General features: G+C 40.9%; 1 protein-coding gene across 2 annotated transcripts; it reads right to left on the bottom strand.

Annotated features, from left to right (window-relative positions):
• Positions 1–1,003: 1,003 nt before the first annotated feature.
• On the bottom strand, positions 1,004–14,538 carry serbp1b (SERPINE1 mRNA binding protein 1b). Of its 2 annotated transcripts, none has more exons than XM_042498091.2 (9): positions 14,147–14,538; positions 12,216–12,396; positions 10,627–10,767; positions 10,206–10,277; positions 8,986–9,060; positions 6,726–6,912; positions 5,042–5,104; positions 4,037–4,237; positions 1,004–2,815 (listed from the first exon to the last, which is right to left on the bottom strand). In XM_042498091.2, exons 1-9 carry the CDS (start codon positions 14,400–14,402, stop codon positions 2,756–2,758), a joined length of 1,236 nt encoding a protein of 411 aa, XP_042354025.1. In that variant the 5' UTR covers positions 14,403–14,538; the 3' UTR covers positions 1,004–2,755. The 2 variants fall into 2 exon arrangements, with proteins under 2 accessions (XP_042354025.1, XP_042354026.1); XM_042498092.2 differs by having other exon boundaries at positions 6,735–6,912; positions 14,147–14,533.
• Positions 14,539–14,612: the final 74 nt, after the last annotated feature.

Genomic DNA, 14,612 nt, shown 5'->3' with positions numbered 1-14,612 from the left:
CTGCTGTGTCTCACACTTTACTTCTCATTTTTCTCACACACTGGAGTTATGAGTGGTGGAAAGTAACTAAGCACATGTACTTACATATCACACATTTTATCCTACTTCTACTCCACTTATGTGGTTGACAGCTGGATACTTTTCACTATGGGAACAAGACAAAATATGAAGCAACTAATAAATTATGACATATTCTCAGATTAAGCTACACAGCAGTAAATGAAGCTCTTTAAAAAAAAGAAGCTCCACCTTTACCAGCTGCAGCATCAAAATGCATCAATCCAGTTAAAATATTTTGTGACTCTGAAATAGGACATTCTGCAAACGGAGTACTTTCACACTTGGTACTTAGTATATTTTGATGCTAATATGTTTGTACTTTTTCTTAAAAGTGGGGTCTGCGGTTCTGGAGAGACTGTTGATATTTAAACTCAACACCCCCCAAAAAAAAATCTCTCCCATCAGTGCTTTTTGTAAATAATATCTCCTTATTGTGATTTAGCGAGATATTGCTGCAGCTTTTAAAGCACGCAGAGCAGTTGTTTTCTTAACCAAAACTTCACTGCTCTGCCTGCAGGTATTTGAAGCCAAAACATGAACATTTCCTGAAACCATAACTAAATGGATTTGTGTGTTTCTGACAACACAGTTAAAATATAAAGTTTCAGTGTATCTGCTACAAAATGATGAGCAAATGCAACCTTGGTTTGCAGAAACGTACATTCCCATTTTTTGTTTTTACTGGTGATTGGGTTTGCTAGGGTACTAGATCTGAATCCCAGACTGCACTTTTAAAAAGGAACCTCAAATTAATTTTAGGTAGGATGCTGTATTAAACTGCATTTGTGTTAGTTATACCTACTAAAACTAGCAACTAAGTGTAAATAAAAGTATTTTGGACTGTTTAGATCCCTCTCAGGTTTCTATGGGATCACTATGAAATAGCACTAACATAACATCACTCCAGCTTCTTTATGCTTCGAACAATGATGAGTCAACAGCATGTTTGTTCACACTTTTAAAATCACAGTACTGATTTTAAACAACCCAACAGCCACTGGCAGAGTACACGTAACACCTCTAAAGCAATTTATTGGAACAGGGATGTTTGCAGAGAAACTTTCACCATCATGTGGCTCAAACAGTCCTACAAGAAAACTGCTCCAGCCGTCTGTATCAGTGCATCGCCAGCAAGTCTTTGCAGAGCACAGCATGTAAAGCTTTAAAATTCACTCCAACATGGTCATGAGCCCCCCCCACCCACCCCACCCAAACTGAAATATACCTGCTTCATTAAAAGAAAACCCTCACTGGGAGCGCTGACACAGGTGGCTGAAAGCACCATTAGCTTACATTACATTCTGTAGCTCGTGATTGTTCCACAATGACAGCCGACAATTTCTTTCAGACAAATTATGCATTGGTGCTGCTGCACTGATGAAATAAAAAATAAAAATAAGAAATTAAAGACCGCAAATATGGTTTACAGGAGGAGGAAACAATCGTCAGAGGACTGGTGCTGATAAAAACCAAGTGCTTTGAGATCTGAAAGACATTAGAGATACTCTAAGAGCAAGATATGTCCATGGTCTACTTAATCATTCTCACCTAGATTTCAACAATCACATCTCAAAAGACAGTATGAACTACTTCAGGTGAGAACTTGCAGTCTGAGAGTGGCAAGTTCAGAGCAGAGGAATACTTAAATTCTAAGTAACTAGCTGTCAGATTCACACATTCAGTCTTTTGTTTTGCTACACACTCCACTCACTCACTCACTCACACATACATACATACATACACACACGCACACACACTCACACACATGTCCTTAGCAAAAAAATACAATATTTGCTCAGTGGTCCTGAAGTATAACGAGTAGCACAGTCTGTATGACCTACAAGGACCAGCCTAAAGATATACACATTGGGCCCTGGGACACCCTGAAAACACAGGTAGCACATCTGGATCAGGGGATACAAAGCATCACTAACCACTGGTCCACCAAAAAAGGCAAGCTATCCAAAAAATAAAATAAAAGAGGAAAAGAGGCATTTACTTTCACTGCACAACAAGCAGAAAAATACCAAGCTTTAGTAGGAAGTCACTTCGCCTGGTTACCCATCCAGAATTTGTGCCTTGCAAAAAGGGATGGGTAGTCAGGATCAGAGTAATTACACTTTAAATGCATGTTAAGCCATACTTCAGATATCTAGTACAAGTATCCTATGTAGTGTAGTGCTACCACATCAGTGTGTATTACTGGGAAAAAAAACTCCAGTACAAAGTCTTTTCTAAGATGACCCCATAATACTGAGCTGAAGTCATGAGGGGGGAAAAAAAAAGCACAAAAGCTTTGGGGGAAGAGATACACACACTTCAACCTAATCGCAGAAATGCATAAATTCAAGCAGCACAAAAAATATCAATGAAGTATGCATAATCTCTGAAAAAAAAGAAAAAGAAAAAAAAAAGTATGAAAACATCCCTGCTTTCATGTTCCTAAATACAAAACTTCAGTGTAACAAGAGGTCCTTTTCCCGCCTTTTTTTTTTGTCTTTTGTTCTCCTTTAAAACAGGTAAAATTTTAGTCCTCTGGTGGTGTGAGTGGTATGGGATGACAGTCTTTTTTGTCATTTAAAATCTTTTTTTTTCTTTGTTTTCTTATATACTTGAAGATGTGGTAAGCATGCAAGCCTCGTAGAGGAGGGGCCCGGAAGGGCTGATGGGTGGGCTGGTGGTGGAAAAGGAGCCTTTAGGCCAGAGCTGGGAAGGCCTCAGGATCATCCACATTGGGGACTGACACTCCACTGGCCTGAAGGACAAAATACACACAAAAAAACACGACAAGGTTAAGGCTGCTGTAATTAGTGTCTCTATATTGTCCAAATAGTTGCGGCCTGAAATGCCTGATTTCACAGCAGCTTTTTAAAAAAAGTCGTGGTGCATGTTGTGACTAAAGCGGTACTGTTTTGAGTTTGTGGCATAAACATTCCCACTAACCATACAACCCCGTACCCCTGTCAAATTTTACAAAGATAAGAAAAAATAGAAACAACCCAAGTCTACTGAGCTAACAGTCATAAAAGTGCACAAAAATATTGATGCTGGGTCCAGTAGTATGTGAGATACACACATGACCTAACGCATGACCACATGATCCTCTCCAGGCTTAAGCCTGCTGGAGATAACAATGAATCACATTCTTGTGCTTATAATACCTAAAATACTTTTATTCTAATAATGTTAACTGATTCTTTACTTTGCGGGCATAAAAATGTTCCCTACAAAGCCTTTTTTCAATTTTTTTTGTAGTCAAAACAAAAAAAAGGATCAAGGCAATAACTCTGTCAATAATTGGTACGAATATTATTCAAATCAATAAATATCTGAAGTGGAGCTGAAACGATAGGTTGATTACTTGAATGCCAGAAAAATTGTCTGCAACAATTTTACTGGTTCAATTGTCCAAGTCACTTTTTAAATTTTTTAAAATGTTTTATTTTTGCTTGTCTTGTTCGTTTTCTATAATTGCAAATTAGATATCTTTGTATTTTGGACTTTTGATCAAACAAGAAGAATTTTGAATACATCAAATTGTGCTTTAGGAAATTGTGATTTATAGACCACACACACACTTAAGCGATTGAACGAGAAAACAACTGTCATATTACTGATAATGAAAGTTATTATTAGTTGCAGCACTAGAATTAAAAAAAAATAACACAGAGAACAAATTTGATGGCAGCTTTTGAAAACAAACCTTTAACATTATAAATTATTGTTCATTATAAACTGTAACTAAGCGCTGTTACCGCACAGCTCCACCCGAGCACTGCCATGACGTCAGTGTGTGAGTTTTGCATTGTGGGTCATGTTGTCACTGCTCTGTTATTTCAGGCTTTAGTGGCTCCACAGTCGGTTTTCCAAGTCAGTGGTTTTACAGCCGGTTCACAGTCACTGAGCTCAATCCTTTGTGAGGGACACTCAACCTTTGTTGCTGGCAGCAACAACAGCTTTTTTTTTTTTTTGTTACCTTTTCGGACCGTCCTCCCCCGCGTGCCGTCCTGCTGCCTCCCCCGCCGCCGCTGCCGCCACCACGACCTCCCCTGCCTCCGCGAGCTCCCCCACGTCCGCGGCCCGGGCGGCCCAGGTCTCCAAAGTTGATCTCCAGCTGGGATGTGATGTCGTTGGCTGGTTTGCGGAAGTGGTGGTCGCTGGACTCATCAGGTGCGCCCTGCAATAAAAACAAAACAAAACATGATGCAACTTTGTTAGGCATTAACTGCACTTTGTACTGAGAGGTTTGTCTTTAAAGGAATGTAAAGGACTGAGTTTTAAAGCGGCTAAAAGCGGCTAAAAAGCTGAGACTCAAGAAAGCCTCAAGAAATTTTACAACCATAAACTAGAGACCTGGGTAGATCAGAGGGTGTGTGGCTTTCACTGGTATATTGAAAATGGAACGGTTTCTTAGCAGTTTCCACAACAGAAGTGTTTGCCATCCACTGGCTGAAAATGCAATTCTTCCAGAAATCTCCTCCAGATGCTTTAATTTTTTTAAACCCAATCACAACATGGAGTTTTTCTATGGTGTTCCTTGAGATCTTGGTGTCTTCATGTGGTATTTTAGAAGGATTTCTAACCAGTTCGAAGGTGGTAAAAAATGAGTACATTTAGCACCTAATCCATGGAACAGATGGTGTCAACCCATAAATTACTGCAGCGATTTGTGAGACATCATATTCTTCCATCATAATCTTCTAAGCCCCTATACACTCCAAAACGTCAGAGTCTGAAAGGGCGCCCGACCGAAACACAATGTTCATCATAGGTTTAAGAATAGAGAAACTTTTCTCAGCTGTTTCTTAGCTGCGTAGCTCCGACACCATCTTTAGAGTTCTCCTTTCCTCCGGGATAAAACTGAATCAGCCATTTTCAGTATCTGAAGGTGAGTCAAAACACTCAGGTGGTTTTAAAGTGTTAACGCTGAATGTTTTAATGGACTGTGTGGATGAGAGAGCGGTGTGTGAGCTGCGGGCACCTTGTTGTAGAGAGCGGCTGGCTCTGCTTCCGTCTCAGCGTCGATCAAAGCACCAACAGGCCTCTGAAAGCAGAAGACATCAGAGGGTTTCTTTATTAACAGCACGTCAGATGAGCTGGCGAGACACACAAGGATGTGTATCTAAGTTTGTGCACACTACACAGAAGTCAGCATGTTGGACAAATTAAAGTTCTATCGAAATGTATCAATTGCAAAAAAAAAAAAACAGCGGAGGAAGGTACTCAGTCAGGTTTGTAATTATGTTGAAAAGACGGAAGTTGATTGCACACATGTATGAAAAACAGTGTCCAGAGCAGTCAGTCTCTCCTGTAACACCCAAAAGCTTCTCAGTTCACAGCCTCAAAATACACAATTAAGAAAAAAATAATAAATCTACAACTATTCTGATATGACTGGGTTTCAGAATTTTTGTCAACAAAAAAAGACATATTAAGACCTCACACTGGGCTCATTCGCATCTTTAGGATTTTCTAAAATTTTACAAACAGAACAGTTAATGGAGAAAATAACAAATCAATAATAACGACAACAGCAGTTTTATATATATATCGGAAAAATACTCGCTTTGTTGACCGCCATCAGCTGATAAGCAAATAAGATGACATTCACCTGTGACAATGGCCGATATTTTCCTGTCAATTTTGAGCAGGTGAAAAAGCAGAGCTCAAGACTAATACTGTTCCACTGTCCCAGGGGAGGAATGGAGATCGCAGTAAACTCACCATCGATGAGTCAGGGGACGCACCCCTTTGTTTCCATGATAATGACATACTGTGAACAACAAATTGGTGATGATAACGGCAGGAGAGCTTGTTAACTTAGCAGCCAGTGGCCAAAAGCACCTGCTGACGGAGGCTGCACTGAGTTACATTATGATGCCTTCAAGCTCTACTTGGTAAAAGTTGAGTTGATGTTTTCATAGCAATATAAAATAGATATGAGAGGAAATTATGATATTTTATATAAATATATATATATTATTAAGTAAAAAGGCTTAAAGAGGTTAATCTTTAAAAAAACATTTTTTTATAGCAAAGGTTGTTTTAAAGACTGAATTAGTTAGTGCTCAACGTAGGGTTGTAACAATCGAAGAACAAAAATGTGAAATTATCAGTTATCATATCAGTTATCAGCCTGAGAAGCAGGCCATTATTGGTTATTGGTTGAAAAAATCCGTATCGTGCATCGCTAATTTAAAACAAACAGTATTTTATTTTGGAGTAGACATCTTTGTGTCCCTCCTGGTAGGTGTTCTTCTTTGGTGCAGATACTAAGTAAATCGTATACTGCCCCCGTCAGTTAGGGCCTGCCAATGGCAATATCGTACATCTGGTACCTATGGTACCATAGAAAAACGGGTTCTGTCGTATTTTTAGCGCGTTAGCATCGACTTGGTACCAAAGTATCAGTTCTCATGACATCCCTCGCACAAATTTGGTGCAATGAAGGGCTGAATGATTTTAAGAAATGTGTTTTTTTATAATGAGGATGTCCCTGACACAAAAGAGGGAATAAATAAACAACACCTGAATTCGCCCTGAATTTCAGAACTGGTACATCCCTAAAAAATGTGTGCTGGAGTTGAAACTAGAGTCTGTATCGAGCTGGTTTAGGCAGCTGCAGGGGAGAAAAGGTTTCTGCTCTCTGCAATATCATAAATCACCTCACTCACATCTTCACTCTTGGACTTGTGCAACACGTAGCCTTTCTTCCACTGGCTGTCGGCTCCCTCGTTGGGCTTACGGATGTTGAACTCCACCTTGGTACGCTCCTTGTCCTGCATGGCCTTCCACTCGTCCAGGGTCATCTCTTTGGGGCCCTCGTTTTTGACTTCTTCAACCTCGTTCTCCCTGGAAAGCCAGCACACAACAACAACAATGTAGGACCTAAAACCTCAAACTGCCAATCCTCTTAGCTCTATACATGCTCTCTAATCCTGAGGCCAAAAGGTCAGAGACAACGTTGATCCCATTTACGTTAAAGCTTTGTGATGAAAATGCACATGCGGAGATACTGTTTGTTAGGGCTGGACGACGAAACAATCCGGATGTAGGAACGCTATAACATTTATGTCGATAAAGATGATAAACGCTGGACGTTTTTACTCGAACTGGATAGATCTGACAGCCCAACACGCAACAACAGTTTGCTGCCTCTCTTCTGTGTCGCTGCCTGTTTGCAGAAGAGTGAGAAAGAGCCCCAAACACACAGAGTGCAGCGTAACGTCAGAACAGCCCACAGCAGAGGAAGGAAACAGACGTTATATTTCAGTTAAAAATGCTCATTATCCGTAAGTGCAAGAAAAGGGAGACCGTGTTATCAATTTATCAAGCACCTGATAAACAAACAGGAGGCACAAATTTGCAGAAATCTGGTGTCCTCAGCTACTCTGCCTGCAGTCATTTGCTGCGTTCTCTTGATTTACCCGTTTTTGTTTGTTTTTGTACTCGGCCGTAAGAGCTCATTATGTTAAAGTGCTGAAAGTAAACTAACGTTATCTTCCAGAGTTGAAGAAAATGTTGTCAGAAAGGTAACGCATCGTCAATTACATGCAAGTGGTTTTGATATCTCAAAAGCTGCGAAGCACAGATTGAGACAGTTTGCTAAATATGCCGTCAGTCGGTGCCAACCAGGACGGGAAACACAACAAATCTCTCTAATCATCTGCAAAGTTCCCATACTGGCAACCACATCATTACTCTAAAACATTACAAGGCAAGATACCTTGTATTGTAGTTTCCAAAGTTAAACGTTGACATTAAGATGTTATTCAATACATTATTACAGCAGTATATATACAGATACATATATTTCAACCCAGCCATTTTTGCACATTATGTTTGTTATTCTCTTTTGTATGTTTATAAGCCATATTCTAAAATTAATAAGGTTGCTTTGGTTTTTGTTTTTTTTTTCAACCTTGAGGGTCCAGATTTTCCAATGTTTGGGTCAAAGTAACTAATGAGAAAAACAATTTTTGAAACTGGACAAGCACTGCAAAACAGGCAGCAGCAAAGCAGGGAACCACTCGGAGCAATTGCACACACTCAATTTACATCCACTCAAGGTGCTCGTTTTTGCTACCGACAGGCTCAGATTAATTAATAAAGCATCTGACAACATTATGGAAAAAATCCTGAAAGAAACAGACCTTTTTAGTAAAAGACAGATGCTTTTTGTTTAGCCATAAACAGCTTTGAAACTGCCAAACCCTCCAGATTTCATTTAAATAAACAGCATCATTTTATCATTGTAAAACACGACATTCAAAGTCAACAGACACAAAATAAAATGGAACAAACCTGGTTGAAATAAACCTTTGATTCGCCCAGTTAGATGGGAAAATATGCTGATCTATACGCGCTAAAAGTACTGTTTATTTAAATGGAGTCTGGTGGGTTTAGCAATGGCGATTTGGGGCTGTTTGAGGTAAAACAAATTGATCTTACTCTTTGACAAAAAGGGACATCTCAGTAGAGATCCTCCAGTCACTCACACCTGTCAGAGGCAAAAACAAACATTTTGAATGGCTGTACGCTGACAGCGCTCAGGGATTACACTGCAGCCTGTTCACGGTGTGTCTGCAGCACGAGCTCTCACTCGATACTGGACTACTTCCAAAATGTGTTGTTTCATCAATCATTTGCACACAAAAGCCTCAAAAAATATAGTCCAGGTTGGAAAATACTTAAGTTACCAGTTAACCTATGAACTATAACTATTTTATTTATTTATTTTTTCTCCATATCATTTAGCCCTACTGTTTGTGACATGGAGCATCTTCCAGAATCCAGAAAGGAAAACACCACAGTGTGACGACATAAAACTCTGTAGCTACAAACAACTTTTTCTGATGAGATCCACAAACTGAACATCCCAGTTTCACCTGAAAACTGAATATCTGACAGGAAGTGGATACTCACTTGTTCTCAGAGCCGGCGGGTGCATTTTCCTCTCCCTCTGGGGACGTCTCTGGAGCAGCAGTCTGTTCAGCCTCACTGAGACAAAGAAACACAGCCACTTTGTCAATACTGACATATCGCCTCCAGCTGAAACGTTATCTCTTAAAATACCTTTCCCAACTAACTCACAAGTGCACACATACCGGTACACTGTATACTCAAATTTTTGTCGTGTTACGACACCAGATATTGAGTTGTCGATAACAATACAAATGAAATTCCACGATTCTTGTCATCCACTTTGATACCTCTGCAAAACAAAACAATAAACCCTACGTGCTTAAACATTCACTCCTTTAAAACTTACATTTTATCATTAATATGTGACCATCTGCCTCAAAGCAAAGTTATAGACTGTGTGGGTTCATGATTCATTATTTTATCGCCAACAGTATATTTACATATTTTTCCTTCATTTTATGTTGTTTTTCAGCACTTAATGTGACGGTTGCTCTTTGTGGTAGACTTTTGTCCCTCCCTTCCTTGACTGTGATAGGACGGCGTGGTAAAAAGTGACAGTGAGGAGCACTTTACCCAAACAATTTTCAGCTCTAAGCGACCAGAAAAAAAACGCCACACACGCAGCGCTCAGCAGATCAACCCGCTGCTGTCGTCCGTAGCAGAGCGTCGGAGTGTGGCGCTGTCATCGCAAAGAACTAAAACAAGATGCTGGCCTCAGAAAAACACTTTTCAACGAGTCGAGGTCGACCTGTCGCTGCAGCTGCACACGTTGCAGTCTTCCACGTGTTGTTTTTCAATGCTACTAGGCATTTTTCATTCTTCCTTTGGCATTTAACAGTAAACCACAACACTTGCTGGTGTACAGGCTGCCTGTCAGGTCCTGTCAATTGCACCCACGGTACCAAAGGTCTACAGTGAACGTCCTGTTGTCAGAATTTTGGCATCGACTTAGTACCGCAGTATAGTTTTTTTAACACAGAAAAAAAGACTAATTTTCAAACATTTCAGAATGACGACACCTGTGTTTTTCTCTTTCTTTCTCTCCTGCAAAACGTTGCATTAAAAACTAGTGCCCTTGTTTATTTTAACACAAAAATAGAGCCACTTTATATAGATCGCACGCAGTGAGCAACGTCTGTTGAAATATCAGATGTGCATTGTTATCCTGCAGACAGGAACGCTCAGATAAACAGGCCATGTGTCTGTTCTGGAAAACTCACCTCACTTCATCCTTCACGGTGCCCCAGTTGTGCGAGCCGCTGCCACTGCGCTTCTCCTCACTTTTCTGATTGCTGGAGCAAATAAAGAGGAACACACACACACACACACACACACACAGTGATGTGTACAGTCTAAAAATACATACAGCCCACAATGAAGAGTAACTCTAAAAACAACAACAACCTTTGACCTTAAGTCTGTAGTCACAAGGAGCTTCACTGAGATTAAGAAACGTGTTTGGGTCGCACTCTTATTCAGTGAGCCGAATAAAAGAATAACTGCCAACAGATGAGGTCAGTTAGGCTTCAGTTTTGGGCAGACATAGTTCCTTTTGTTTCAGCAATGGGATGCTTTGCCACGTAGTCATTTCCATTTCTATTTTGGCTGCTCTGATAAGGTCGCAGTTGAGAACTGACTCACGATTTGTCATTGCCGCTGTGTCTGTCGAAGTCTCGTTTTCCACGGGAGTCAAAGCCTTCTCCTCTGCCCATGCCCCGTCCTCTTCCACCACGCCCACCCCGGCCGCCACCACGCCCTCTCGGGGGCCTGTCTCCAGAAGGCCTGAATTTTTGAGAGAGAAAAAAAGTGGAAACGTGACCTGACGAGAAAGGATGCAGCCATTTATCGTCCAAACATCGCTATCACCCAATATTTACCTTGTGATGACAGGGTTTCAGCGATGTACCAGTTTCAAGGTATACTGAGGCATGGAAACTGGCAGTTATCATATCATGCTCATTTGCTTATCAAGGATATGGAAAATATTCAACCGGATGGAGAATGTTACTTTTATTTTAGTTATTTTCCAAGGGAGACTTTTTACACAAACTCTAATAAAAAAGGTTTGAAGTTTTGATTACAGTAATAAAATGTTTGTTTATCTAAAATAAGTCCTTATGGTTTTATTTAAGGGTCATTGTGGCCGAGCATAATAATAATTCTGTAATCTGAGACGGTCATTGTACTGTTAAAATCTCATACAGCCGCAACACTAATTGATGAACTTTGACCTTTCGACAAACCAGACGGCTGATGATTTTCTGTTGTATCGCGTTTTCAGGCTACAGAGCAGGGCTCAGACTAACAGACCAACGGAGATCTTCCCTCAGACGTCTTTGAGACAAAAGGTTGCAGTAAACTCACTATCAATACGTCCGGGGGGGCGGCACACCGTGTTTTCTCTGTGATACCGCTACATCGTGACCAACGAATGTGTGTTGAAATCAGCAGAAGAAGAGCTGGTTACCATCAGCTGCTATCAGACGCTGGCTGGAACTAACAGAGGCTGCACGGAGTTACATTATCACACGTTCAAGCTCTGTTTAGTAAAAACGAGAACTGCCTGAAGATAAATTACAACATTTTTCAAAATGTGTTTGAATCTAATCTTTTAAAATGATGTTTTTGGCGAGAAACTTCCAGTTGTTCAGAGGAGAAAATGTGTCAATGTTTTGATTGCAATATAAAACAGACATTAAAGATTAAGAAATATTATCTATAAAGAAAAAGGCTTTTAAGGCAGTTTTGCATGTCAAAGAGAGTGATGTTGACGCATGTGTCCTAAATTTATATGACTGAATTTGGGCTCATTCACAGGTAGTGCAACAAAAGGCTTAATAACTTCATTTTTCACAATGAAGATTTCTTTTGTTTTCCTGGCACAAAAGGAGGAACAAATAACAAGAAAAACAAAAACCAAAAAAAAGGTGAAATCATTTGTATTGTCCCAGGATCGGTGCATCACTACTTATCAGGGGTGAACAGCAATTTACAAGTGTGTGTGAGACACACACACACACACACACACACACGCATATCTGCTGTTAATGTCAGTACAAGCCTACAGAGAGAAATGCATTGACGGCTGTGCGGTGATGTCGAGGTTAAGTGAGCTAAGCTATTACACCAAACACTAAATCTTTCATAGATACATCCCCGCAGACAGCAGACAGCCTTGATCTTATCAGCACGTTTAAATACGCTCTCCGTCAGTCATCACAGCGACTCACTTGTCTGCAGAGAACTCTCCACCTCCCTCAGGCTTGTCTTCAGCCGGCTTCTCGAAACGGCGCTCGCGGGGAGGTCTCCGGTCAGGCCTCTTGTCTCCAGGTCGCCCCTCACCCTGCCCACCCTGATGCTGGGAACCAGGCTGGCCTTGCTGGTCCGGTCTTCGGCCCACTCGCCTGATGCCTGACAGTCACAGGACAACACAAACTGAGTTAATTCTTTGTTTTAGTCAGTGGTGGATGAAGTATCTGAAAGTATGCGTACATTTCTCTTACCAGAAAATGACTTTTGTAGAAGTTGAAGTCACCTATTAGAATATTATTTGAGTAAAAGTCTTAAAGAATTTGATATTCACTGCATTTAAGTATCAAAACTGATTTTTTTTTTTCATTAAATGTACTTACGAATGGAAAGTAAAAGTACAGGTACATGCTGTTAATAAAAAAAGCCAGCGGTCAGACTTTTTAGAATAATGAAGTTTATTTCTCCATATCATGTACACCATCTAAAAAAACTGAGCTTACATTACGCTTGAAGAAAAACTGCATTTTTTTCACAATCCAAAGGATTCAAACAATTTTTTTAAAAATTCCTTCTCTCCCACTCCTTCATTCATCCGTCCGTACTTTCCTCCTGCCCTTGCCTATTTTGTAGGACGCAACTAAAGAGTTGGTACGCCCTGCCCAAAAAAATACTCAAGTAATGTATTTTTTTGGTACATTACACCACTGGTTTTAATCATGTGTGCACTTGTTTTTTTTAGGGTTCCTACAGCTTAAGGCAAATTAAATTGAAAACTTGTTAAGACTTCTTAAATGCCACTCGGGCTGACATTTAAGACCAATTTTACATCAAACAAAATTGAAAATAAATAAATAAACATGGCCAAAATTTTGTTTACATAAACTTGAAAGCAATTTTGACCAAACGTTTACTTCACATAAAACATTACATTTTTGGTCCACTGAAAAACTGGTTAGAAGTGTGAAATACCTGCCATTTATTGGTGACTTTTATTACCAATTTTGTGTGTCTCACTCTGTATGTGGGATTATACCACTGCTTTAAAGCCTTAATGAACATTTTAAGGAGAGGGATTTATTAATTATTTAAAAAAATACATGTGACCAATTATTCTGAGATTATACAATGCAACGTCAAAAAAATAAAAGCAATTCACAAATTCCCACTTCCCATCTCTTTGCATTTTGCAGACTTTTGAAAGACTAACTTTAGACATTTTAATACCAATTAAGGCTTTACCTTTAGATTCACAAATTCAATGCCTTTCAAGACTTTTTAAGGATCCGCGTGAACACTGCATTTCCAGTGCAAACTGTCATGCAAAGCTCCTGGTGCGACTCCTGTCAGCAGCTTTGACAAGTTTCACTGCACAACATTAACACCACCGGCTAACGGCGGGCCCCTTCCTCAGCAGCTCGGTGCTGCTGTTTGTGAACTCAAATTTAAAAAACTGACGGAAGAAAAAAAAACAAAAAAAAAAAAAACTCAAGGGAGCCATAAGGAGTCCAAACAAAGAGCCGTCTGTCCGGTTTCCAGCACGCAGGTGAATAATTTGCGCATTCGCTTTGCAAAGCTGCTAACGGAGCTGCGCAGCCAGTGCACGAAGCATCCTCCAGCAGACAGCAGCGCTACACCTTCCTGCAGGATGCTGCCCGACGGTCACCGTGTCTGCGACACGAGCTCAGCCGCGCACGGGGCTTCACAGGTGGGCTTCACCTGAGCTCCTTTACACTCTCACACATCTCTGGCTAACCTCTGAGTGTCAGGTTGACCTCACGCTGTGTTTGACTCACACCAGCATCAGCTAACGCTGCTAACGGGAGACGCACATGACAGTTCAGGCTAAAAAGATGAAAATAAACATGCAATGCACACCAGCACGAGCTCGTGTGATTGTTTTTAAATGTACCTTCTTTCTTCAGTGGGACCGGAGCCTGGGACTCCTCTTTCTTGTCCAGCAGCGGGTTCTTTCTGTCCTTCTGTGACTCCTTCTTCGGCTGCTTGGCGGCTTGAGCCGCGGTCTTGGTGGAGCCAGCGGCGGCCCCCTCCTTCTTCTTGTTTTCAGCAGCTTTCAGGATCTCGAACGGGTCGGACTCATCGTCCAATAACTGGTCGAACCGGTTGGTTACGACGCAGCCGAAGCCGTCTTGCAGGTGTCCGGGCATGATGGCGCCCCTTCAGCGGGATTCACCTCCGATTCTACGAGGCTTGATGCGAACAAATCGCTGGATGCTGCCACAAGATGGCTGGGAGAGCTGCCCCTTCTCTTCCGGTGCGAGCACCATCCGGGACATCGTGCCGCGTGCACCAATCTGAACACACGGCGGCTGCAATGTTTTTATTTACATTATGTAACGACGCGCTTTCATGTTCGC

Source organism: Plectropomus leopardus, chromosome 12 (assembly GCF_026936395.1).
Source record: "Plectropomus leopardus strain MGB_pleo_1.0 chromosome 12, ASM2693639v1, whole genome shotgun sequence".
Taxonomy (NCBI): Eukaryota; Metazoa; Chordata; class Actinopteri; order Perciformes; family Serranidae; genus Plectropomus; species Plectropomus leopardus.
Note: the sequence above shows the minus strand (reverse complement) of the source record. Positions and strands in the feature narration are given on the sequence as shown.

Bases quoted from the DNA above. Each gene is read 5' to 3' on its own strand.
- serbp1b (XM_042498091.2), bottom strand. From the start codon at position 14,402: ATGCCCGGACACCTGCAAGACGGCTTCGGCTGCGTCGTAACCAACCGG. The intron at 12,397-14,146 runs GTACATTTAAAA...TGTGACTGTCAG, and splicing joins GGTCCCACTGAAGAAAGAAG to GCATCAGGCGAGTGGGCCGA. The intron at 10,278-10,626 runs GTGAGTCAGTTC...TATTTGCTCCAG, and splicing joins CACAGCGGCAATGACAAATC to CAATCAGAAAAGTGAGGAGA.